The sequence below is a fragment of the Rhipicephalus microplus genome, chromosome X, assembly GCF_043290135.1.
Source record: "Rhipicephalus microplus isolate Deutch F79 chromosome X, USDA_Rmic, whole genome shotgun sequence".
NCBI classification, from domain to species: Eukaryota; Metazoa; Arthropoda; class Arachnida; order Ixodida; family Ixodidae; genus Rhipicephalus; species Rhipicephalus microplus.
This window is the reverse complement of record NC_134710.1, coordinates 167,589,947-167,614,952: the sequence shown is the minus strand read 5'-3', so window position 1 is coordinate 167,614,952 and position 25,006 is coordinate 167,589,947. Positions and strand designations below refer to the sequence as shown.

At 45.5% G+C, this 25,006-nt stretch overlaps 1 protein-coding gene across 5 annotated transcripts in view; it reads right to left on the bottom strand.

Annotated features, from left to right (window-relative positions):
- Positions 1 to 25,006, bottom strand: part of Snx16 (sorting nexin 16) — a 68,534-nt gene that overhangs the window by 7,067 nt on the left and 36,461 nt on the right. For 2 of the 5 annotated variants that reach the window (XM_075878159.1, XM_075878158.1), the window contains exons 6-8: positions 11,747 to 11,883; positions 9,929 to 10,042; positions 7,744 to 7,891 (exon numbers count right to left, since the gene is read on the bottom strand). In XM_075878159.1, the coding sequence (XP_075734274.1) occupies positions 7,771 to 7,891; positions 9,929 to 10,042; positions 11,747 to 11,883 (372 nt within the window). In that variant the 3' untranslated portion in view covers positions 7,744 to 7,770. Of the gene's footprint in view, positions 1 to 7,743; positions 7,892 to 9,928; positions 10,043 to 11,746; positions 11,884 to 25,006 lie in introns of those variants that run through there. The other 3 variants (XM_037428546.2, XM_075878160.1, XM_037428547.2) reach the window with 3 other exon arrangements.

The following is a 25,006-nucleotide window of genomic DNA, read 5'->3' as shown; positions in this document are numbered from 1 at the left end:
TTGTTAAAGGCGAACTCTGGCAATTTTACGAGGTCAATGAATCTCAATGAAATTCACTAGGTATGTTCCTTTGCACATTTCCATCATTTACGCCAAATTACAGGCTTGACAGTTGCGTTGATTGTTTGCAAATGAATTTTAAATATTGCCTCGATATGCTAGCTTGGCTTGCCAGAATTATTAGCAACACTGTCATGGTTAAGTCATGTTTGGCAAGTGAATGGATGTGATGCAGCCGATGGCATTGCTAACTACGGCTGCTACAGTGATTTGCTGCGCTGACCGCAATGCGACGGCGGCGGTGTTTGGCACAGGAAAGTTTCCTTCCTTCTTCCGTCATGTTTGGCCGGTGCTTTGCTGGTTTGGCGTGCAATTTTCTGTTCCCTGTGGATGGGGGTGCGATGGGTCGTAGTTGGTGTTGTGTTAAGGGGTGCACAAATCACTCGCACAAGACGCAAAGAGTTCACTATACAGGCTTTCAGTGCTTTCAGTGAGAAGTGGATATTAGGAGGAACAACTGGTTACCGAGCGAAATGGCTGTAGTGTTATTAATCTCAGGAGTGCTTGCAAAGAATGGAATTGAGAGAGAAATGCGAGGTGAAAGTGTGTCATGACAAACACACTTTATCACCCAAAACGTACAGAACAATACACTCGATAGCTCAATAATACTGAACAATAATAAATATGTTACTAACAACCAATAACTCAAAAACCCTCAACGATCCCCGTACATGGGCAAACCCAAGCTGACTGTAGCTCAGTCCCAATCCATTGATAGCCCTGGCCGCTAGCCCTAAGCTAATATGGCGTAAAAAATGACGTGTTCTTACGGCTCGCCGCGTTGCGACTCGCTGTCCCTTGCTGTGTCGACGTTTTGTCGAGTGCTCCGTCGTTGATGGGCTGCTCTACTTTATATGGTCGCTGTCGGTTGCTCCCGCCGCACGAACAGCTCTTTCTCATTGCCGGTGCACTGGTCCTCGTCTCAATCGTTCGGCCTTGTTAGGCCCCGCTCGCCAGGAACTCCCCCGCTGACGTGTCCACTCAGTTGACTTTACTGGTGTTCCGGTCTTATTTGTCATCTTCGGCCCACTTGGTCGAACCCGTCTCGTCCATGGCCTCATTAATGATGCACTCCGATGACTGGTGTGTGGAAGCCGCAAGACCACCAGGAGTTGCTGGGCAGGGTGTGACAAGTTTGGACAGCCTCACTCGGGACTATCTCAGAGATCGATGGAGACATCCTGGGCCACTTCACGCCAACATCCTTCAGAACCAGGCGGTTATGCTGCTCCCATCGCCGTAGCGACGCTGGTTTCCCACGTCTTCACAGCTTGGAGCCCCAATACACAGCAGAACTTTTCTTCTCGGGTCGCGTGCCACGAACCTTTCTCTAGCCGATCTACTGCATATAAGTGGCTGGTGCACATTCCCTCGTGCACCGTTGCCGTGCTTCCCCATTTGGCACGCGCCTCATGCCTCTCCTTTACTCATCACTGAGTCACTGCTGTCTGATAGCTCCCAGACACCGTTCGTTTCAGACATATCAGCTGATGCTCAGCGCGTTTACTTCTGCTCTGAGTACCTGCTTGTCGCAGCTTTCATAATTCTTCATACTTTGCGCCGGCAAGAACAGTATGCCTTGTATAACTTCCGGTTCTTACCAAACAGTTCGTCGTACGTAGACAGTGCGCTTGGTTGGGTTTCGGTATAATGCCTTTCTTTCTTATTGAAAAATATTTTCAAATTTGCTGAGAATTTCAGCAATAGGGAACACCAGACCAGAACACCATTACCTTGACATGGTAAAAAAATCACCAGAGTTGGCCTTTAAGAGAGACACGGCGAAAATGGTTTAAAATAAGGAGAAAAATTCTAGTTGAGGATCAGGCAACCAAACTGGTAATGTACCATTAAACATTTGGAAACACCCTTTGATCCACACTGGCGAGAATTTATTTTATCAGTATAAATTTTCACTGATACAGGAACCATTATGCAGTTTCTGCATGAATGACAGAGACAGCTTATCCTTTCAATTAAGATAAGGATGCTTGTGGACCAAGACAGAAATGATACTACTTATACATATGTTACATGAGAACACATGAGGAATCAAACAGGGAATGTTACTGGAGCCAATGTTTTGCTAAGAGGACTAGACGAAAACAAGTCCTGTTGTCAAAAGGTTGACTCCAGTGTTATTGTCAGTTTAATGATTTTTCATCATTCCAAGCCTGCACCTTCCGCTGAGCTCTAAATATGCCACTGGAATTCATTACAATAGCTTACACATTGCTATGTGAAGCTTGACACTGCTTTTGAGCCTTACAACATGAATTCAGATATCCACATCTTTAGGGATAGAGGCAGTCCCTGCATACATGGCACTGAAGCTGGCACTCTGAGCTCAAACAGGTTCTATTACAAGTAAAAATTTGCCAAAGAAAGCCAATACCCAAGACCATGCTATCCAAGCAGCAACTAGTACAGTCTTGCACTTTATTGACCTCATTATCATTCCTTTTCTCTCTCTATATAAATAATTATGAAGTGACATCACTATTGAATACAAGACCAGGAAAACTTGCAGTTGAAATGGAACAGAAAACACCATTATTTATTGCCACTGAAACTAAGCAAACTATGCCCTTCACATGAAGCATGAAACTTGCACAAAGAGGTAGCAATAAATGCGCAAGTAGGTAGCTGAGAAGAAAGCAAGAGGAGAAAGAAGGAAACAGAAAAAGGAGTGTACCAGCCACTCATGAATAAATTCATGCAACCCCTTTTTGTAGGAGGATGCATCAGGTGTGCATGCATCTCTCTTTTTCTCACACGTTCGCACACACACTCACACCTGAACATGCAAGTAACCACTTATTGCCAAACTTGAGTGATCCAGTTCAGGCCGAAGCCACAAAACTATGAATATCTTACATAAAAACATACAGCCTAATAAGTTCTTCTGTTAGGCTTCAAATACAGTTAATTCTAAAAAAAGAAAAAAAAAAGATCCTCCTTGATTGATTATTTTCATTTCCATTATATATTATGGTGTAAACATCCCAAAGCTGTAGTGGGGGTGGCAGTCCCACATGCCAGACAGATGCAGCCCAATATATGGGCATGCAAAAGCTGAATACATTTAAGGTGGCAGTTCCACTCCCTCCTTCTCACAATAGTTCGAAAGAAGACACCCGACGACGCCACTCATCCACACTAGCAAAAAGAGAGAAAATTGCTCGCACAAGTACGGTCAGCGTCGCCTCGCGCGTGTCTTGTATGTCGTGCAAGGCAGCGGAAATAGGCTGATGAAAACCAAGGAGCACAAACGCAGACGGCATCTTTCACCTACAATCCGCCAACTGTGGCCATCGTTTCAACGACACAATCAAAGGTGCCCCAGTGACCGCTGGCAGACTAAAATCAGCGTCGCTTCACTAAAGTGAAAACACACGCACGTATGCACGCACATACACAAACACACTCTTTCTCTGTCTCTCTGACTCACTCACTTTCATGGAATAACGATTGAACATGACATCAACCAAACGCTTTGAAGCATTTGAGTGCACTGGCATTGCCGTTAACCTTCTTTTTGATGTAGCGACCTTGGCACAGGCTTGATGTAGCGTCGCACGAGCGCATCTTTTTTTTTTTTTTCTTGCCACGCGAAACTGCTCAACCTTAGGCAATGTAGCTTACGGTACAAAAACAGACAGAAACATTTCAGCACAAAATAACGTGAGGATCCTGAGGTTATTTGTTAAATTTTACCCTCTCCAACTACAATAAAAGGGTCACCTAAATAAAGTGCCTGTTGTTGATGATTAGTAGAACAGATGATTTACACCAATATAGAGAAGTTAGAAGCTCCTAGAGCCCATGGTTTTTTTTTCAACTTTTTTATGAGAATTACGTGGACCACCTAGTATGAGATGACGTGGGATATTCCATAAGTTGGTTCATGCTGTTTCCCGTCTTGCTTTCACCATCTTTGTTCTACTGCCTAAATCATGGTAAACTAAGCTCCCACGAAGTGTTTGCTTTAGGAAATTCTTCATTTTCGCCAAGAGCAGATTTCCAAATACGACGTAATCACACGAACACACAGATTATCGAGTAGCAGCACAATCAAGCTCAGCGTCACACTTAGTGGGAGGGCGGGAGAATGGGGTTACGTATATTTGAAAATCATAAGGGATTATGACGGCACCCACATAAGAGCCACACCTCTGAGCCCACGTTCATGTGTTCTACGAATGTCTTTTCCTATGCTACGTTTTCTACATCAAAAGCAACGCTGTGAAGGCTAGCGAGAATCTTTGCAATGAATGCATTCGCACTAAGAAATAGTACGATTATTTTTGCATCTGAGACATGATTTATTTTTTTCTTTCTGCATTGTGCGTCAGAGATAAAAACGCCCCGTTATACGACTTGTCTTGATTTCTATTTCTTGATGTTTTACTTGTAGCCTTTCACGACGCTCTGCAGGCGCGTTTGCGCTCATCTCGCACGAGCGTTTAAAACAATAAAACGCTAAGCGCGAGACGCGCGAAGTCACACATGTTTCTGGCCGAACTTTTTGCATAGCTTTCACAGAGTTGCACATGATGTATGAAATGGAGTATAGGTACATCTGTCAGCATAGGCGTTCACACGAGGGGGACAAGGGGGGGTGCACCCCCCCTTGTCCCCAAATAGTCTGTGCGCGAAGTCTGTCCCGTACTATAGTGCCTAGAATGTGCACCCAATACAATGCATTGATGGAGAGGGGGGCACTGCTGTTAACCATTGACTCCCCTTCGAAGGGGAACCCTCCGCATGTGTATGTCCGCCAGACGACGCCAGCGATGCTAAGATGGTCAATGAGGGTTAGCACCCTCTGCTCACTTAAGGGTGCTTATAAAATAAGATATATGGTCTAAACATGCGGTGGCTGCATAAGATATAGTTATTTGCTAATTTTCCTCATTGTATTGATTATCATGTTCGTGTAGTGTAAATTGTGAATGTATTTAATTTTTACATGCTATCCAAGATTTATTTCTTTTCTGCTAGATCAGTTGCCATTCACTAGAAAAAGCAAAATACACTTCAATCGGTGATTTTCGAACAAACGATGAACACTCGAAAAAAAAAAAAAACTGATGTATTACAATTATATAAGTGTAATTATTAGGCGCATAGATACATGTGTCAACGAAAAACGGTGTACTAAAGATCACACGTTGCAGTATTTCTCTTTCTTCTTCCTTCAGTGCAATATGGTTTTATTGTAAAAGAGTCGTTGCAGAGTAGTGTACCTGCGAAAATGGCGTGACGTCTCAGGATGGGGCCCGATCGGTAAATATACGGAGCCCTTTTGAGAAGAGGTTCCACACGAAATGGTTGTTTTATTTTTCATATATTTTTTTTCTAGCAAGTATGAGCATGCCAGCATTTTTAAAGAAATAAGAACGCATACATTTTCTGGGAGCGAAACAGTTACAGAATCCAGCTTTGTTTTATGCTTCTGCTATATGAGCAGGAATACACCTATTTGTTGTGGAAAGCTGTGGGTTTTATTTATATTGACTTACAGGCACCGTCCACAAGTTTGCCATTTAGGTTGCTGCAACAGTTTTTCAGAAAATAAATCAGCATATCCTACGTACCATAATAATCGACGTTATGCGAAGGATGCGTAGGGAAGGTGACCATGTTGCAATTTTTATATCGCGACACATCATGAAATGATGCTAAATATATGTACAAGTCTTGCCCGCACAGGCACACGTTGCAGATGTTTGTATAATCAGTTTTTTGCACTTGCGCAATGATATCATTGGGGAAAATGAGCATTAGTAACACCAGAAGCGATATGCTGATATGAAGCACTGGCGCTCGCGAGGATGGTACTCCTGAAAGCTCTTACATAAATCAAGTTCAGCGCATGGTACCTAACTACAATTGAAGTTAACCCGTCATCACAACTGTGTCGTAGGAGTACATACTAAAACTAGACAGACAGACAGATTCGTAGGAGTCTGTCTGTGTCTGTCTGTACGAAAGACAGACAGACAGACAGACAGAGACAGACATCTTATCTTATATAGATAGATAGATAGATAGATACGCTGATAGATGCCAAAAGTGCTAGCAGTACGCAAAGAAATGCTTCGCATCGAAAATGTCCATCAGTCTTACAGTATATGTATCAGCACTTCTTTTTTTCATGTGGCCATTCCCGTGGGCTTCGAAGTCAGGTTATTCTTCGTTGACCATACAGGCTTACTCAGAAATTTTCGGCAATTACAAGATTTGAGAACATCCACCGAAAATGCAGATGTAGAAGTGCGATCTGTGTTACATTATTTCTGCGAATCAGCGTGCCAGTTTCCTGAAGTGGTGAAGGGACAAGAGGATGTAGCAGAGTGGACTGTGAGCATTGAAACATTGGTATGAATGCCAAAGTGTTGACCAATAGTCAGCTCAGAGCTGATGGTTCCTCATTGTATTTTGTGGTACTTTTGTATTTTGTCGAGCATGTGAAATCTGAACAGTCTGCATATGCAAGGCAAAAAAGAAAAAAAAAAAACACATCGTGTCCCCTATGAAGCGGCACTACATACATATCATTCGCACGGCATGTAAGCGTCCTTACTTTCACAATTTCGAGCCTCACAGGCATGAAAAAACTCAAAGGAACGCGCAAAACATGAGCAGCTGAACCACGAAGAGATGCACATTACTAAAGACGCGGCGAGGAACGCTGGTTCTGCAAATGCGTGACGAACGCACAATTTTCCAGCGTACCAAAACCATTTGCCACTTGACACCGCCCCACCTGATGACGTAGTGCAAGAGAAAAAATTCATTACTCAGCTCACCTCCTTTTACGGTTAGTGTTTGTTATGCGCGGCGACTAGACTTACCTTGTGAGACAAACTATGAAGCCTGGAGATATAATCCATACCTGTTCTACCCGTTTCATTATGTTTAATTGTGCCACATTCGGAGAACGTTTGAACTCACATAAAACAACTTGATTTTTCATTTAATAGATGGAGCTACCACCAAAAAGTGCATGCGAGATTCACGATTCACTGAAAATATTTAGTTAGAAGCACTGAGAGGTCAAGTTAGTGAGCACAAATAGATAGAAGACACAATATGCATCTACTAATGTGCAATTCTCGTTGGTAGTTAGCGTATGAAAGAAAGAGAAAGCAAGTTTCTATGGAACTGGCCAGCAGAAAAATTAGCTATATTCAATTATGTTTTGTAGATTCCCTAATAAAGATAAAAGAATTTTCTTTTCGTAGAAACACAGAAAGGGGCCTGTTCCTTCATTAATATAGAAGTTCAGAGCATCAGATTGTACAGTTTTGTCCTTTCATTGGTAGTGCATGACGAAGTACACCCATAAACTGCCCCATTGACACAACAATAGTTCATCAAGTTTTCGTCAGAGTACAAAGCGACTTCGCATGGAAAATAAGTCTAGTGTAGTCTACATAGCCACTGAATATTACGGTTCAGCTATGGGAAGAAAGAAAGATGTTCCTACAAAAACCTTCATTATTTTGTCCATTTTCATTGGAACGTAAATAAATTACTGATTAGTTTATGTCCAATATCTCTTCATAAAAACCTTCAATGGCACTTCATTTAAAGGCACAGTAAATTCCGCTTTGTTACGTTGAATAGTTGTGCCGTACTCACAGTACAACGGAAGCTTGTACAATGAAAATGCTTTTGTTGCTCACACTATTTTTATTTCTAACTAGGTAGTGCTTCCAAGCACGCATTAAAATCAGATGTTATTGAAAAGAGAGGATAATAAGCTTTCTGAGGTAGCCCAATCCAGTTTTCTTTGTGAAGTGCGGCGGGCCCAGTGCATCTGCAAACAATGTATAAAAGGCGGAGTGGTTGCGGCTGGAGTGGAACCACCACTTTAATACAAAATTTGCAAGTGAAACAAGCAGTTTGATAATACAGTATTTAGTTTGAGTGCATTAATTGTTTCAAAGAATATGCCTCTTACTGCTCATTACCAATGCCAATTTAAAAAACATCTACGAAGTGACCTGAAGTTAGAAAAGTGAAATGTGCTGCTAATTTATGACAAAGAGCACTTCCAATAACGATCCTAGTGGAAACAAGTGATAAAAAAAATTCAAATGCACATTTGACAGAGTAGATAGGAGATACATAAAAGCATCATCTGTTCATTTTTCAAATACAGTCGAATCTCGATAATTCGAACTCGAAGGGGCCCAAAAATATGTTCGAATTAAAGGAAGTTCGGATTAATGAAAGCTAAATAAACAGAGGGCTGTCCATGCAGTGGCGCAGGTGCATTGAGCTAACACACAAGGAGGAAGTTTAGGAAAACTTACATTTATTCACAAATCCCAGGACACCTGTTATTAATTGAAGTAATCGGTGACGCGCGTCTGCACACGTTTGCCTTGCAGCGAGTCAATCAATTTCGCACGCAGCTTGCAAAGCATTTCTACTTTGGCTTCAGCATTCTCTCGGCAGGAGAAGTTGCGCACGGAAATGCCCAGCGCTGACACTTTCTAAAGACGATGACGACTGCTGCGTAACGGAGCCTCCCACTCTCCACTACGCAGCCGCAGCATGGCCAGCACGTGACGAGAAAGGAGGAGCGTCTCTACACGGAGAGAAGCAGATCGGTATTTGAGAGAAAACCAACACTCCACGGCAGCTTTTGTTTTTTTGTTTTTTGCTCTCTTCGCCCGCGTTGTTGAAAGAAGAAGGGCATAGAGTTTCATACAATTTTTGTATGAAACTCTATGGAGAAGGGTTACGTGCAGGCAAGGAAAAAGGGGAAGCGTGGCACGTGGCACGGGTGCGTGAGACCCCCCCCCCCCTCAAGGAGCAGAGCCGTGCTCCCGCAAGGCGCAAGGGCTGCAGAAGATAGTGTCTTTTTCCTTTCTTTCAACCCCACATTCATTCAACCCAGCGACGGCTTCCTTTTTTTTTTCCTCTCTCTCTTCACACGCGGCGTTGGAAGGAGGAGGGTCTTTACGTGGCAGGGACGAAAAAGGGAGAAGCGTGACACAAACGCGTCGCGTATCGGCATTTGAGAGAGAGCAAACATTCCACTGCAGCCTTTTCTTTCTTATGTGGTTATAAAATCGAAAAGAATAGAAAAGTGAGCCCCGTAACTGCCTGCATCTGGTGCGACACTTCAACAGTAGCTCACAAGGAATGGAGGTAAGGAGAGATTAAAAGGATAGGATTAAAAAGTATATATATAGAGAGAGAGGCACAGGGACAGCGAGCGACAGAAGTAAAGAGAAGATAGGAAAGATGAACACGGTCGCAGGAGTCCGAGGACGGGGTACTACTTGATGAGAGCTCTTGTCGGCGAAGGAGATGGCGTAGGGCTAATCCAGTCGGCCAGAGCTACGCTGTCGTAGTGGTCGGGGACCGGCGTCAGGAGGTGGCGTAGGACCAGCCCAGTCGGCCAGAGCTGCACTGTCGTCAGAGATCACGTGGGCACAACTGGTCGGCACGGAATCCAGCAAGAGAGTCTTTCCTTTTCATTTCCTTCACGGGCAGCGTTGAGGTGTCGCAGGTGCCGCCGCGGGATTGGGCGGGGTGCTGAGAGCATTTTCGGAGTGCGGTATGTTCGAATTAACCGTCGGAAGTGCTTGGGCGTTCGAATTACCAGGCATTTTCGCCCATTTGAATACACATAGCTTTGACGGGACCTCATCGGGAGTTCAAATTAACCGGAAGTTCGAATTAAGTGTGTTCGAAATAATGAGATTCGACTGTAGCAGCTTTTCGAATATTAACTATATGCTATAGTTGTGCAGTTAGAGACAACAGCCAGCTGGTTCCAGCTCATTTTTCGAGGATTCTGAACTTTGACTACGCAGTACTGGGCTGCAGATTATCTTACATGGAGGACAGGGTGAGGTTGAGAGCGTGCAGACCAAAGGCATGCGATGATGGCAGCTGTGGCCGGTGTCTCGAGAGCTGTGCGCTGGCCCAGCTCGCCAGAGAACACTCCAGCCTGCACCACCAGGGAACAACATCCACAGAAGCCCAAAGAAGAAAAGAGAAGGATGCAAATGAACAAGGCAAGCACATGGTCACACACGACAGAGGCACAAGAGAGCAAGAACTGGTTCAAAAGCACTGCTGCCATAACAATCCTTTCAACAAAGCAAAGCCACAACGGACAAAAGCGATACTGCTCACTTGTCTTTCCAGGCAATGTACACGAGGCAAGAGCCAACATAATCCATGTCAGTCCAAGATAGACATAAGATTCAACAAAAATTTAACAAACACAGCTGCAAGAAATTAGGCTACAAATCAATGAATATAAATACGCATATGATGAGCTACAAAACGTTCCAACTCAATGAGTCATAGGTAGGTGGAAAAAGACTGACTACTTTCATATAGATGTTTCCCATGCGGGAAACATCCATCACCCTAAAGGCTGGTGCACACCGGCGACTAGCAGCGGTCGCGCAACCATTTGCTACTGGCGACCAAAAAGCGAATTATGGTCACACAAGCAGAGGCTGCATGCGAGCGACCGGAAGTCACAAAACTGGAGAGTTACGTCCGGATCTAGTTATCAGCGAGAACTCTGGAGACCGGCGCCAATCAGCTGATCGCCGCCAGCTGAGTGAGCGGAGCAAACCGAGCGCGCCACATTTATTGTTTTCGTCCGTTCTCGCACAGCATTCCCAGCAGCGTCAAGGAGTTCAATTCAAGCTAAAAACAAGACATTGTCACGGCGCTGGTGCGCTGTGCCATGGTGTTAGCACTGACAGCACAGATGCCTCCAAAGAAAAAAAAGTCGGTGGTGGGTGTGACCGTCCCTTCGATCGCAAGAGTTGGCCAGCCATGCAAGCCGCCTACCTCCCGAGCTGCGCTGAGGCGACGAGGAGTATTTCCGAGAGTCGTACATATTGAGAAACGCTCCTTGAATTTAACTTGACTTGCCACAGCCTCCAATGCAGCATGAACGCATCTCAACCGCGGGGTCTCAAATCGTTGTCAAGGCAAGGCATCAAGCACAAACGCGTTCCAAGCCCACTACACTGAAGGCAGTGACAAGTCAAGGCAGTGACAAGTCAAGTTCAAGACAAAAAACGATTATGAATACGGGGGAAAGATAGTGCACAATTTATTTTCTTTTTACTTTGACAGTGTTTAGCTTCATGCGAATGCCACCACGTAAATTCGACTTTGCTCGAGCTGTTGCGCCCCGCCATCTCCAAGCCAAGTATTCTGTTCCGTGGTGGCCATGGTGCCACAGACCCAGAGGAACGCACTCGTTTGTATGTGGCAGCAGGAGGCCCATGCAATAAAAAAACAAAACAAAAATTGAGCATCGCTAATTGGTTCCAGCAGCTTTGCGACTGCAGTCGTGTGACTGAAAAATCCGTCAGGAAGCGACTAGCCAAAGTCGTCGCTTTGCGACCGTTCGCATTGCGACCGTTCGCATTGCGACCAGTCGCAAATGGTCGCGCGACCGCTGCTAGTTGCCGGTGTGCACCAGCTTTAAAAGCAATGTTATCTTGCTTTTACATTTCTGATAGTGAAACAGCAGCGTTACCAAAGTACTACCAATGGCAGCAATTTTGCTTCATACCAATGAAGCGCAGGGTGGCATCATGTCTAAGCACGATGGCAAGTCAAACTGAACTTCATCAATATAAAGCAGAGACAGCCAAGCCCAAGGGGCACCTGCGCTTACTTGAGTGCCTTGACAAGGACACCATGTTGAAGCCGCAAAGAGTCCAACTCAGAACGAAGCACTTCTATCTCTGCATCACGCTCACGCAACTGCTGGTTCAGTCGGTACACTTGCTCTTCCAAGTTTTCACATAACGCCTGCATAGATAATATAGATAATGTGATGTAAGTGCAACAGAAGTTTTTGTGACATCATACTACATTAGAGTGATGTGCGATGAGCACCAACCCACAGCATCACTGCACCGGGCAAGCCGAGAGAGCATCGTCTGCACACCTACACCCTCTTGCTTTTCTCAGTGTGTTGCCGAACCAGCCAAGCTTGCTGGTAGTTTGAAAAATGCTTCCCATTGTCAAGCGAACTTGTTTGTTTCCACACTGCATTGCGTTAGCGCAGCTGTAAACTGAGAGGCCAGTTAAGTGGGTCCACCTAATGGAATGACTATGAACCAGGTAAGCACTGAATTGCTGTAGCAGAAATCTATGGTATTCTACTTCTCTGCTGGTGTGAATTCTAAGCAGTAGTGTAGCTCTTAATGCACTGCATTCTTTAAAACATTTTTTTTTTTGCCACGTTCACCCAGTGAAAACAAATAAATGCAACTTTAATGGTAGTTCCACGAAACGTCACAAGATGTTGATAAATCGCCCAATAAACCAATATGTCACAAAGACCTCTGCGTACACTGGATTACAGTACACGTCAATACAGTACACTCATGTTAAACAAAACCTGAAGGGACCAGGAAAAAGTGTTTCGTTTAACAGGAGTTTTGTTCACCGAGAGATCTAAAGGGATGTGGAATTCAAGTACAAAACCAATCATATCAGAGACAGTTGTTCCACTTAAACAGCAATTTAGTTGAAGAGAGTTTTGTTTAATGGGGATCTACTGTATTCTCTATTAGAGCAAGTGTTGCAGGCATCCAGATGGTCGCTCGTGAATGTGTGCGAGCAGACAACGCAGTACTGCATGCGTCACAGCTTTGTGGGCCCACGTGTACAAGCTTCCTACACTGTGATGTCACTAGCCAACTTGGCCACCAGAAACCAAAACCAAAAGTCATTCACACAAATAAGGCAATGTTGCATTAATTAGTAAGAATGAATGAATACTCTTGTAGCAGGTATCATGCTTCCTGGAGACAAGAAACGTTTGAAACAACTCGCAAGCCACAAATTCGAAGCCCCCGCCATTAGTGCTTTTCAGCTTTCTGCAGATCCCCACAAAATAAAACATGACATTCCCACTAGTGTGCCGTATTGCAGTGCTCCCTACGTAAGTTTACAAACGACGACAGCATTTGGAATTGTGTGCCGCAGCTTAAAAAGTGATACAAAGGAAAATGGTGGCGTATATGAGATAATGTGTCTGTTTCTTGTAACAGCACACACGATAACCGCTGCATTTGCTTATCACTGTCATGCACCGTATTAGGGGAAGTAGTTGTTTGTACATGAAACATAAGGGAGTACTGCAATATGGTGCACAAACAGCCCCCTAAAGCTTTCAAATTCACTTATTGGGACCTCTTCTGTAAGATCAGAGCGGAGAGCGCTGAGGAGATTAATGACCCACCGAATTTCGACAAGTGGCTGTCTCAGCTGGTCGAAGACGTCAAGTCGGCCACCAAAACGATAAAAGACTGATCTTCCGGTCAATAAAATCGTATTTGGTAGACGGGGACTTTCCCTGAGCATTGGAAAATGACGTCAGTTATTCTCATTCCTAAACCTAGCCGGAGTCCCAGTCTTAGCAACTTACGACCCATTTCACTGACATCTTGTATAGGCAAGGTCGCCGAGCATGTCATCAACGATCGGATATCAAAGCACATAGTGAAGACTAACCTTTTCCCGTACAACATGATAGGTTTTAGACCACACCTATCTACTCAGGACATTATGAAAATGCTGAAGCATCACATCATAGATCAGGAGACGAAAGACGTTAGAGCCATTCTCGGACTCGATCTTGAAAAGGCCTTTGACAATGTCTCGCACTCCCACATACTTGGCACCATCTCTTCCCTCAGCTTAGGAGCCAACTTTCCCAAGTTCACCAGCTCGTTCCTAAGGAATAGAAAAGCCACCATACAGCTAAAGGATCTCAAGTCTAACCCTACGATCTCAGATCCTACGGCACCCCGCAGGGCTCGGTCGTCTCACCACTTCTGTTTAACATTGCAATGTGCGGCCTTGCTGGCAAGCTCTCAAACCAAGAAGGCATCAAGTTCGCCATCTACGCGAACGACATCACCATATGGAGAGTCGGTGGCTCGGAGGGCTCTGTGGAGAGCTCTCTTCAGAAGGCTGTCAACTGGGTTGAAGTCTACATAAAGAAAATGAGCCTCACGCTCTAGCCAGCAATGTCCGAACTTTTATATCGACCCACGAGACGGGGACCCAAACCCAAAAACTGGCAACCACTGGCCGACATCGACATTAGGCTACACACGGCATCGGGGCAGTGTATTCCAAGGATGGGCTTCATACGCGTTCTGGGCATGATTATCGAGGCTAATGGACAGAACGGTCGCACGATCGACCGTCCGACTTGCAAGGCGGAAGGGGTCATCACACTAATCTCACGCATTTCCAACAGGTGGGGTGGTCTTCGAGAGGACAACCTCCTCGGACTGTTCCATGGATTCTTGATGAGCCACATAAGCTATGTCGCATCTATGCACAGGTGACAACTCCATGAGAGAAATAAATTGAACATCCTCATAAGGAAAACCATCAAGAAAGTTCTTGGCATTCCTATGCGCACAAGCACTTGAAGTATTCGAGGCTCAACAAACGGCACAGGTTGCCAGGCTTTTGATCACACCAGCGGTAAGAAAGATTCTGGTTGACACTGAAGTCAACCCCTGACGTTCGAAGTGCAAAATATGCCACTTGATGATTATATACACTCTCGCATCAAAGTGTGTCCCCTTCCACAAAATAAGCATCTACAGTACAACGTGGGCAGGCGTGTCGCTCGAGCCTTTTCTCTTTTAGCTCAAGCTCACACCCACTCGTCTGTTTCATGCTTTGTTAATGCCGCCCAGTACAGCGTTTCCACTCACTTAGCAGTAGTATCCGTAGATACTAAGGGTCAGATCTTATCCTCAGCGCCGGTTCGAACCACTTCTTACAAAGCAGAACAGATGGCCATTGCTCTAGCTCTCCTTCATCCACAAAGGACTGATATTTATATGGACTCTAAGTCCGCTGCTAGGGCCTTCGCTTCAGGTTCCGTGTGCAAGGAAGTTTTTAGAACTCTCGCTCACAAGGAACTCACCCACACTATTATTTGGATCCCTGCTCACCTTGGCTTGAAGGTCGGGGGGCATTCCCAATGTCAACAAGCTAGCACATTTCAAGGCGCGAGGCTTCACTTACCGCGCCGAGACTTGCGCTTCTCAGAGGAATCAGCCCCAACCTTCATTTTAGGGACATTTTGACTACCTTCAATGAGACCACAAAGCACTATCAATTAGGCCGTAGGTCCTTTCCATTGCCACACAAAAAGTTGTAAAGGCCACAGGCAATCTCTCTTCGCATGCTTCAGACGGTAACATACCCTAGCCTCGTAACCTATAGCCATTACTCCGATATTTCAGAACTTTGTCCAGACTGCCACAATCGTAGTGATTTTAACCACATGCTCCATAGGTGCCCCTTTTTACAAAGAAAAAGTGAAGAATTTTCCGAAAACTCCTTTCATTTAATGCTCACAAGTTCGGTTCTCATGCAACAACTCAAGGCTGTCCAGATGGCCCACAATGCAGTGGTGAAAGTGGGCCTCCCCATCCCTACGTAAAAGCGGCCTGCGATCCTACCTCTATAAAACGGGGGTGGAATCCTTCAGGACCCCAAGAAGTTTTTCATCCATCCATCCATCGCGAGCATTTGCAGTAAGCAAGAAAACGTGAATACATAATTGATACAAGGTTTGAAAGTGTTTGATTGGGCACTTTGCTAATCGATTTGCAAATTTTTAACTGAAATGTTTGCCCAGCTTCATTGCTTTAGAAGTTAATTAATTAATCCTGCCTCAATAACCAATTAAGTAGGACATGAAAAATAGTGTGACCTACTACATGCCGTAACAAGCAACATGCATTAAGCCACATAATAAAATGTGTCGGCATACTCTTAAAGGGGCCCTGCAACACTTTTTCAAATAATCATCGAATGGCTTCAATAAAAAAGCTTGTCTCATAAATGGACTGCCACAAAAATTTTAAAAATCAGTCAGGTACAAGCGGTGTTACTGGGGCGTGCCACATGCTTCAAATGCATCCTCTCTTCTTTCCTACCAGAGAGTGCACTGAAAGCTACGCATAGGAGGATGACAGGGAGGCAAACAGACGGGTCTCTTTGTGAACATGCACCATGACCTTGACCACTTTATGTTCATTTTTTTTTTTTAATGCACAGCTTTCAGTGTGGCCACAAGTGCATGCGCAGGCATGTGGTGGCATCTTGTGGTGGCCACGGCAACCAAGGAGGACACAATGCTGAAATCGGCCAATGGCCGTGAACTTTTGTATATGGTGCAGTGATTTGGGTATATGGCATCATTTGTGAAGAGAGAGTGATTTTCAGCCGACTTTAAGCATTAATTGTAAATTCCAGGCCACGTGCCGCGCTATATTGTTTGGCTTGCATATTCTCAAGAGCTTCGGCTACAGATCAGCAGCATTTTTTACCATTCTGAATAAGTGTTGCATGATGTCATGAGTAAGAGCCCTGCATAAGAATGAAAAGAAGACGAAGAGGTCCGGACAACGTTCAAAATGGCACGAGCGCAAGCACCAGCCATTGTGAAACACGAGGCGCGCGACCTGAGCCATGATCGGGACGCGAGCAACAATGCGCTGGCATTGCTGCGGGTGGGGCAGGACATCGACTTGGCAACCTGTGACGCGGGTTGGATCAGCGTTGTCGCAGTCTTTGCTCATTCCATTGCATTTTGACAAAGCTAAAACCAAAAGTCACACTGATGCAAGCAGAGAGTGACTTGGCACTATGTTTGTACTAGAGGGACTTGAAAGAATGATTGCTTAAGCTAGCCAGCTGCTACACGAAGCTGAAGCCAACTACTACTCGATGGAAATAGAATGCCCGGCCATTATTCGCGTAAAATCAGTTTCACCTTTACCTATACAGCAGACCTTTCAAAGTGGTAAAAAACACCAGCACACCTCACAAAGTGGGATCGAGTCTCAGCCTCCAGAAATACAACTTCACAGTGGTGTAAAAGTCCGGACAGAAACATTTTGATGCCGATCACTTTTCCTGCCTCCCGACTGACCAGTTGACGCAAGCTGACCAAGAGGAAGCCACCCATAGGAAACTGCACGCGCAGATATCTTTGCACAGCAGCAGTGGATGGACCACGAACCAGAAGGAATTGTGGAGTATTTAATGGCAAGGCTGATGCAGCGTCTATGGCATCCAAGCACAAATTGTACTTGTTTTGTTTGCACGAAGAAGGCCTCTTTATAACAAACATACAAAAAAAATCTTGCTTGTCCAACCAGTCTAGATCGAGGTCCAGATCGAGGTCTACACCCAAGAGCGGCAATACCGGGTCTCCCCGATCACAGGAGAGAGGAGGATCCCAAAGCCCAAAAGGACCGAGCGGCCTCCGTGGCACCGCGGGACCCTTCCAGGTGAGCTGGGCTGATGTAGCTTCCGGGGCGCGCGCGGAGGCAGAGGCTGATCTTCAATGCAGGATTAAGGCGCTAGAGAACGAATTGGCGCAGATCAGGCAGAACAATGTTGCATTTATGAATGAGATTAGAAAACTTGGGGAAAAAAATGATTTTATGAAAAACGGAGGGGTTGCACGCAACGAGGAAACCTCACAAGTTATAATGGAGGAAAAAGGCGCAGCAATGAACGAAGAGGTAGCAGCCCTCACCCCCGTTAAACGTAAACCAGAGAACGCTCCGATTAAAAGCGTGGTAAAGAAACCAAAAGCAGTGGCGACGCCACAAGAAAGACAGGAGGAATTCGCAAACACCATGGAAGCCAAAATGGAACAAATTGAAAGAAAATTGCAAACTAAGCTCGAACAACAAGAAGTTAGATTTGAGGAAAAACATAGAGGCCAAAATCGAGGAGCTAGGCAAGACGATATTGTAGAAAGTGCAGCGAATGGTGGCTGATTTCGACGCCAAGCTAGCAATATGGGGATCGCAGTCAAGTGGTGGGGGCCTGGTTAAGACGTCTTTCAAACCGTACGCTAGGACCTCGGTGCCCACCGAGGGATTAGAGAGCCTGTAACGCCGCCATGGACAGAAAAAATAGCTACACGATTTGGCAATGGAATTGTCGAGGATATAATCGAAAACGATACATTTTGCAACAACATCTTAAAGACACCAGCACCCCGGATGTTATAATGGTGCAAGAAACGCACGGGCTGGCCAAATTGTCGGGATATAAGTCATTCGGCAGTGCTGATGGGGAGACAAAGGTATTAGCAATGTTGGTTAAGCGAAATCACGCGTGCAACATGACACGGAAATCAAGGCAATAAATCACATTCTCCTCGAACTCATACCCACGCGGAAAACAGAGGACAGTCTTTTTGTGTTGAAAATTTACAGCAGTCCTAAATGCAGAAAGCACAAATTCCGCACGCTGTTTCGAAAAACCCTCGCTATAACGGGCAACCAGGCGCTAGTGATTGGAGGAGATTTCAACGCCCCACACGGTGCATGGGGATATAGGATCGAAACCCAGAAAGGCAGGAACTTGTGGTTGGACGCACAGGAGGAGGGCCTGACCCTCGTGACCGATCCATCCATTCCTACAAGAACAGGTACTAGCGTTTGCGCGGATACCACGCCAGATTTGACGTTCACCAAAAAAAAATTCCGCCATATCCACGAAGTGAATGATGATGAGTGGGCGAAGCTCCGGAGGTAAACCTGGTAAACCATGAATCCTCTGTACATTTTGCCCACTCGATTTTATTACATCGCTCCCCCTAGCGTACGTCGCCGCACTAAATCGAACGATTGCCTTCAACCAATGACACGCGCCATATGTGACATCATTCCTATTTTATAAGATCTCGCGTCTTTCATCAACTACAAGTACCGCTTTCTAGTTTATAACATCTTGCATCTTTTCATCATCAGCTACAAGTACCACCATCTAGTAAACACTACAAGAACTAAACGAGAGGTGGCTACATACAGGAGACGGTACCGCCATCTAGTGAACACTGCAAGAACTAAACTAGAGGTGGCTACATACAGGGGACGGTACCGCCATCTAGTGAACACTGCAAGAACTAAACTAGAGGTGGCTACATACAGGCTACAGGGGACGCACAGCCCACGCCCTAAGGAGCTTCGCCCCTAAAACATACTGGACACGCAATGGACCAATACGCAACAGGACTTGGGAAGCGATAATTTTATACTTGAAATAACGGTGAGGGCAGGGCCGCGGAAGGCAAAAGGCAGACAACTTAAACTAGTCGATTGGGACAAGTTCCGGAACATCAGAAAGGAGCCCGACGAAATGATACTGAGTATTGAGGAATGAACCGAAAAGTTAAAACGAGACGTGGAGGCCGCTACGCAAATGGTGCCACCAGAGGCGCAGCTAGAGTATGTAGACAATAAGCTTCTCCACATGTGGGAAGCTAAGGAAGGTTTACAACGGAGGTGGAGAAACCAAAGGCACAACCGGACACTTCGTAGAAGGATAGCTAAATTGAACAGGGATATAGAGCAATATGCCAAGCAGCTGTGCAGACAACAGTGGAGGAAAAGTGCAATGACATGGACAACCAGATAGGAATGGCGAAAACGTGGACCATCCTTAGACATTTGTTAAACCCGGACGGAAACAAGTTGGCAGAAAGGCACAATATCAATCGGTTAATACAAAGATATCAAGGTACAGAGCAGGATTTCCTGAATGAAATCAAGAAAACATACATCTCTCAAGCGCTTCCCGTTACACACCCTGATTACACAGGGCTGGCAAATGATGATTTAGACGAGATCGGGGAGGCAGAAGTGAGGGCCGTCTTGCAAAAACTCAATACTAGATCAGCACATGGACCAGATGACATAACAAAACGCTACGCAATTTGGATGACGAGTCCATAACTAAGTTAACTGAATTCATTAACAAATCATGGAAGGCAGGACAGATTCTGCAATAATGGAAGACGGCAAAAATCGTGTCAATACCCAAGCCAGGCAAGCGACTGCAGATTGCGGACTTGAGACCCATATCTCTCACATCTTGCGAGGGGAAACTCATGGAGCAAGTGATTCTGGAGAGGATAACTACCTATCTCGAGGACCGGGATGCGCTTCCACCCAGAATGATAGGGTTCAGGAGGAACCTCTCAACGCAAGACGCAATGCTACAGTTAAAACATCAGATTATAGATAATCCGGGAACAGCGACAAAGGCCATTCTAGGGTTAGACCTCAAGAATGCCTTTGATAATGTAACCCCTGCAACGGTGCCTAAAAAGGGTAAACGATCTAGATCTGGGACAACGGACGTACAATTACGTGCGTAATTTCCTGACGGGAAGGAAGGCAAAGATCATGATAGGGGATTAGTTTTGGAGGAAATTGAGATGGGCAGGGCAGGTACGCCGCAAGGCTCGGTATTATCACCTATGTTATTCAATCTGGCTCTAATTGGACTGCCAACCAAACTCCAGGCAATCGATGGACTGAATCATACTATATATGCAGACGACATCACCCTATGGGTGAGAAGTGGTAGTGATGGTGAAATAGAGGAAATGCTTCAAACAGCAGTCTAAACGGTCGAGCGGTATCTGAAAGGTACTGGGCTAGCCTGCTCTGCGGAAAAATCAGAGCTGTTGCTGTACAGACCTACTCGTAGAGGTCGCAAACCAGGCAAGTGCCTGCAAGATCTCGCTCATAGAGAAGAAATACAGTTAAGAACAGCCGATGGAAAAACCATACCCATAGTCGACAGGATCAGGGTACTGGGTCTGCTCATCGAAGCCAAGGGCAACAATGGAGAAATCCTCAGGCGACTGGATGCAACTGTAGCCCAAATAATGAGACTCATAAAAAGGATAGCAACTAAGCACAGTGGCATGAGGGAGGAAAACACGATAAGGTTGATACAGGCATTCGTGATAAGCAGAATAGTATAGGTAGCACCATACTTAAAATGGCAAGTCGCGGAAAAGATCAAGCTAGACTGCCTCATTAGAAAAAAATATTCAAACTAGCTATAGGGCTATCGATTAGCACAAGCACTGACAAACTGTTACAGCTAGGCCTGCACAATACAATAGATGAGCTTATTGAGGCGCAGCGTACGGCGCAATATGAACGTCTCTCTAAGACACGAGCAGGAAGACATATTCTAGAGCGACTAGGCATAACGTATCACACGCAACACGGCGTTAAGGTGGACATCCCAAAAGAGACCAGGGAAACAATGATGATACCACCCTTGCCAAAAAAACATGCACCCCGAACACAATAAGGCCAGACGAGAGACAAGAGCAAAACAAATACAAAAAAAGTTCAGTAATGACAAGGACGCAGTTTTCGTAGACGCTGCTCGATACAAGCGCAAACGGGGGTTTACCGCAGCCGTAATCGATAGCAACAAACGCTGTACGACATGCGCAACGATACGCACCACAAGTACCGAGACAGCGAAAGAGGTAGCCATAGCGCTCGCTGTAGCTCAGACAAACGCAACCGTGATAGTCAGTGACTCTCAAACGGCAGTGAGAAACTTTGCCAATGGCCGCATCTCCCCGGAGGCACTACGTATTCTCAAAGGAGGGTGTCGAACAAGTCCCAGAAACACATATATTATATGGACACATGCTCATGCCATCGCGGGGGACAGCAACAACGGGGCTGTACATGACGCAGCTCGAGGGCTCACCGACCGAGCTGCCCTCTCAAGTGCCGCCCCAGCGTCCTCCGGTGATTACGGCGTGGCAGACGAGTGGGAGTGGGAAGACAGAATGACCAGATACAATGAAATTACAAAACATTATAGATTACAGAGGGGCATATTCCCGCTCCCTCACCCAAAATTAACAAAAAGACAGTCTGTCGAATGGCGGCAGTTACAAACTAGGACATATCCGAATCCTGCACTATCGCACATTATATATCCTGATATATACAAAACGGACAGGTGCAAGCGTTGCGACTCCAGAGCCACTCTGGAGCATATGTTATGGGAATGTAGAGGGATTAGTACTCATAACAAGTATGCGGCCTCTGCTGACAGCGTTCGCACGCGCTGGGAAGCCGCAATGCTCAGCTCTGTCCTCGAAGACCAAATGTGGGCTGTCCAGCGGGCCGAGGAAGCCGCCAGGATTCAAGGACTCCTGGCCGTAACCTAGGCGGGGCCAATCGCCCACCCCATCTACTCGCAGGACTCTGAATAAAGTTCTTTCCTCCTCCTCCTCCTTGTCCAACCAGCTACCATCTTCTCATGGTGCCTTTGACCAGGGTCCAGAGATGATGATGCAACCACTAGGCTCCTCGGTTTCTTGTTAGGAGAAGTATTATTCGCCTCACCTGAATGCATAGAATGCTAAACAAAAAGTCTCCATTGTGTCCTTCTCTGTAGCGCAGCGTGTCCCAAACTTTCAAAGCACTGAGTGAGACAGTGTCTTGGCACCACTACATGCATAAAGTTCACCACTGCATACCGGAACGACAATGGAAGAGCAAGTCATCCGCCTGGCATCTAGCTAGGGGAGGCATTAAGATCACTCTCTTGTTCTCTAAAACTTGTCCACTTGACCTGCTCAGCACCCTCTCAGTCACCCATAGGCCTGGCCTGTGCCACTCCTTAAAAAAAAGGGGGAGGGGGGGAAGAGACTGACACTGTTAGTAAGATTTAGTCCTTTTTTTCTTTTTTTTCACAGCAAAAGCTGTTATAAGATCAGAACACGGATCACATGCATCGCCGTATTTGTCTGCCTCCATTGTTCGTAACTAGTATTGGAAGAAATAAAAAAAACTCAGTAAATAAAAAACACCAAGGACATATTGGGATTCGAACCCGGGTCCGCTGCGTTTCAGCCAAGTATTCATATTCAACCTCTGAGCCACACCGGTGCTTGGAACTCGTTTCTAAACTAGCCTTAGGCAGGCTTGATGTTGGAAAAGGAATCGTGTTAATACAAATAATAAAGCGTGTTGGAACATTAAAGAAACAACAATCAGGCATTACACAATGCAAATTGCATAACGAATGGGTTGTCCAATGCTCGAACCCAATAAAAACTTGTTCTTAATCACCTATTAACTGTGGCGCATATGCACTTCAGGCATAATTCTTCATCGTCGTCAGCCACTGCATAAAAAAATTGCACAAAGTTCCTAGCAAGTATGTAGCGGATACCACGCTCCTTCGAAGAATGACGAAGGAAAGCATAGTGAATTCTTGCCTATCACAGAAAAATTATGTACATTTATGGCGTAGTGGGTATCCAGCAAGTGGCAGCAGTTACCCAAAGAGTGTTCAAAAAAGGCTATGAAAGGCCACTCTTCCAGCTGTCACTGTGACTGTGCTGCGCATTCCACGCAGGCCTGGCCTTTTTTTTTAAAGATGATAGTCTTTCTTGGTGTACTTCGAAGCAAAAATTTTCGTCTGTCTGTCTCTCTGTACACTTGTCAGTCATGAGGATACCCCAAACGGCTCTAAACGTTACCCAAAACGGCCAACCCCATCCGCAGCACCCACCAATATTGCTCAAATTTCAGCGTTCATACGTGTGCAATTGTCAATTAAAAAGCAATTATTGCACATATCTGAGGCACCATAACACATCAATATTCTGTATGTGTCTTTATAGTAAAGAAGCCATACATAAGTAATTCTAAGGACCATAGTGTTTATCACGCTGCGCTGACAATGCATAGCTATGCACAAGAAGGCGTTTCCAGCCCTTTGCCAAGAGGACACGGTGGTGGAACCTGCCCGTCGCTTTGCATTCTACACCTTATCACCACCGAGACAGGTGTGCACGCCTTCCTTCGTTTTCGAAGATAACTGTCAGATAGCGCCCGCGTCTAACGTGCCTCGATGCGCTCATTCGCCTTCGCTGCACGGATCCAGACACACTACCGCAGAGCCCTCAGAATACAATTCACAGATTTTCTCACGCAGAACATCAAATAAACGTCTTGTTCCCTGTCTCCAGATGCAAGACTATAGTCTTTCGACGACATTTGCAGGGAAACATGCAGATGGGCCCAGCTTTTTTTCTGCTTTAGTTTCCCCCTTCAATTTGTAAGGCCCTTTAAAAAAGTCCAGGGGCGCGATTCTCGATGGGTCCACCGTGTGGATCATCCCCTTCTGTCTCTACTGATTGGCTGGAGCTAGGTGAACAGCATGCTCCCCGTTTTTGGTCTTTCTTCCACATCATTTGAGCCCACGAAGCTTTCACAACTCTCGAAATGAATGAGACACAATTCATTTCACCATTATTTTAATGATTTTTAAAGTGGCACAGTGGCTTTCACTAGCGCATCTGAACGCGCGCACGCAGTGTGGCTGGGCATCATGATTGTTAGAGCGGTAGCGCCACCAGTGACCCCTGGCGGCAGGCAAGCCTTGGTGGCGGCGTGCAAGAAATAAGCTGGATTCTTGGACTGGTGGCGTTTGGCGCGAGCCGTTGGTTGTCTATCGCGGTGGGTCTGCCGTGGACGGCACTGTGGGCCGTCGGCGGTGGGCCCACGTGGTGAGTCAGGCGTTAGCGGCACCGCCTTGTTTGTAATGTTGTTCAGTGTTTGATATTGTGCAAGTATGTCTTAGCGTGTTGATCACGATTGATGTTATAATTATTCGGTTGACGATATCGACGATCAAAAAGTAGTTAAATAAATGTGTGTGTTGTTTTGGTTTGGTGTGTCTACTGTGTCCGTTCTCTTCAAGAGCCCAGCTTTCTCAATTTCAAGACTCCACAAGGGTGACCGCTTGTGACTTTGTCATTTATAGTACCCAAGGCGTGATCACATTTGTTTCCGTGCGGTGATAAATTACACAAATGACATAACCGTGGTTGCGTTTCCCGTTTCAGGGAATGTGAAAAACTTGACGATAAGACAGAATTTTTACAGATTTTTCATTCATTTTTCTTTCTAGCCAGGCACTGTCAAGAATGACAAGATGAAGAAAAGAGGAAGAGAACGAAGTTGTCTTGAATAGGTAATTTAAAATGCTGGAATGAGGGAGAAGAAGAGGAAAAAGAAGTGGG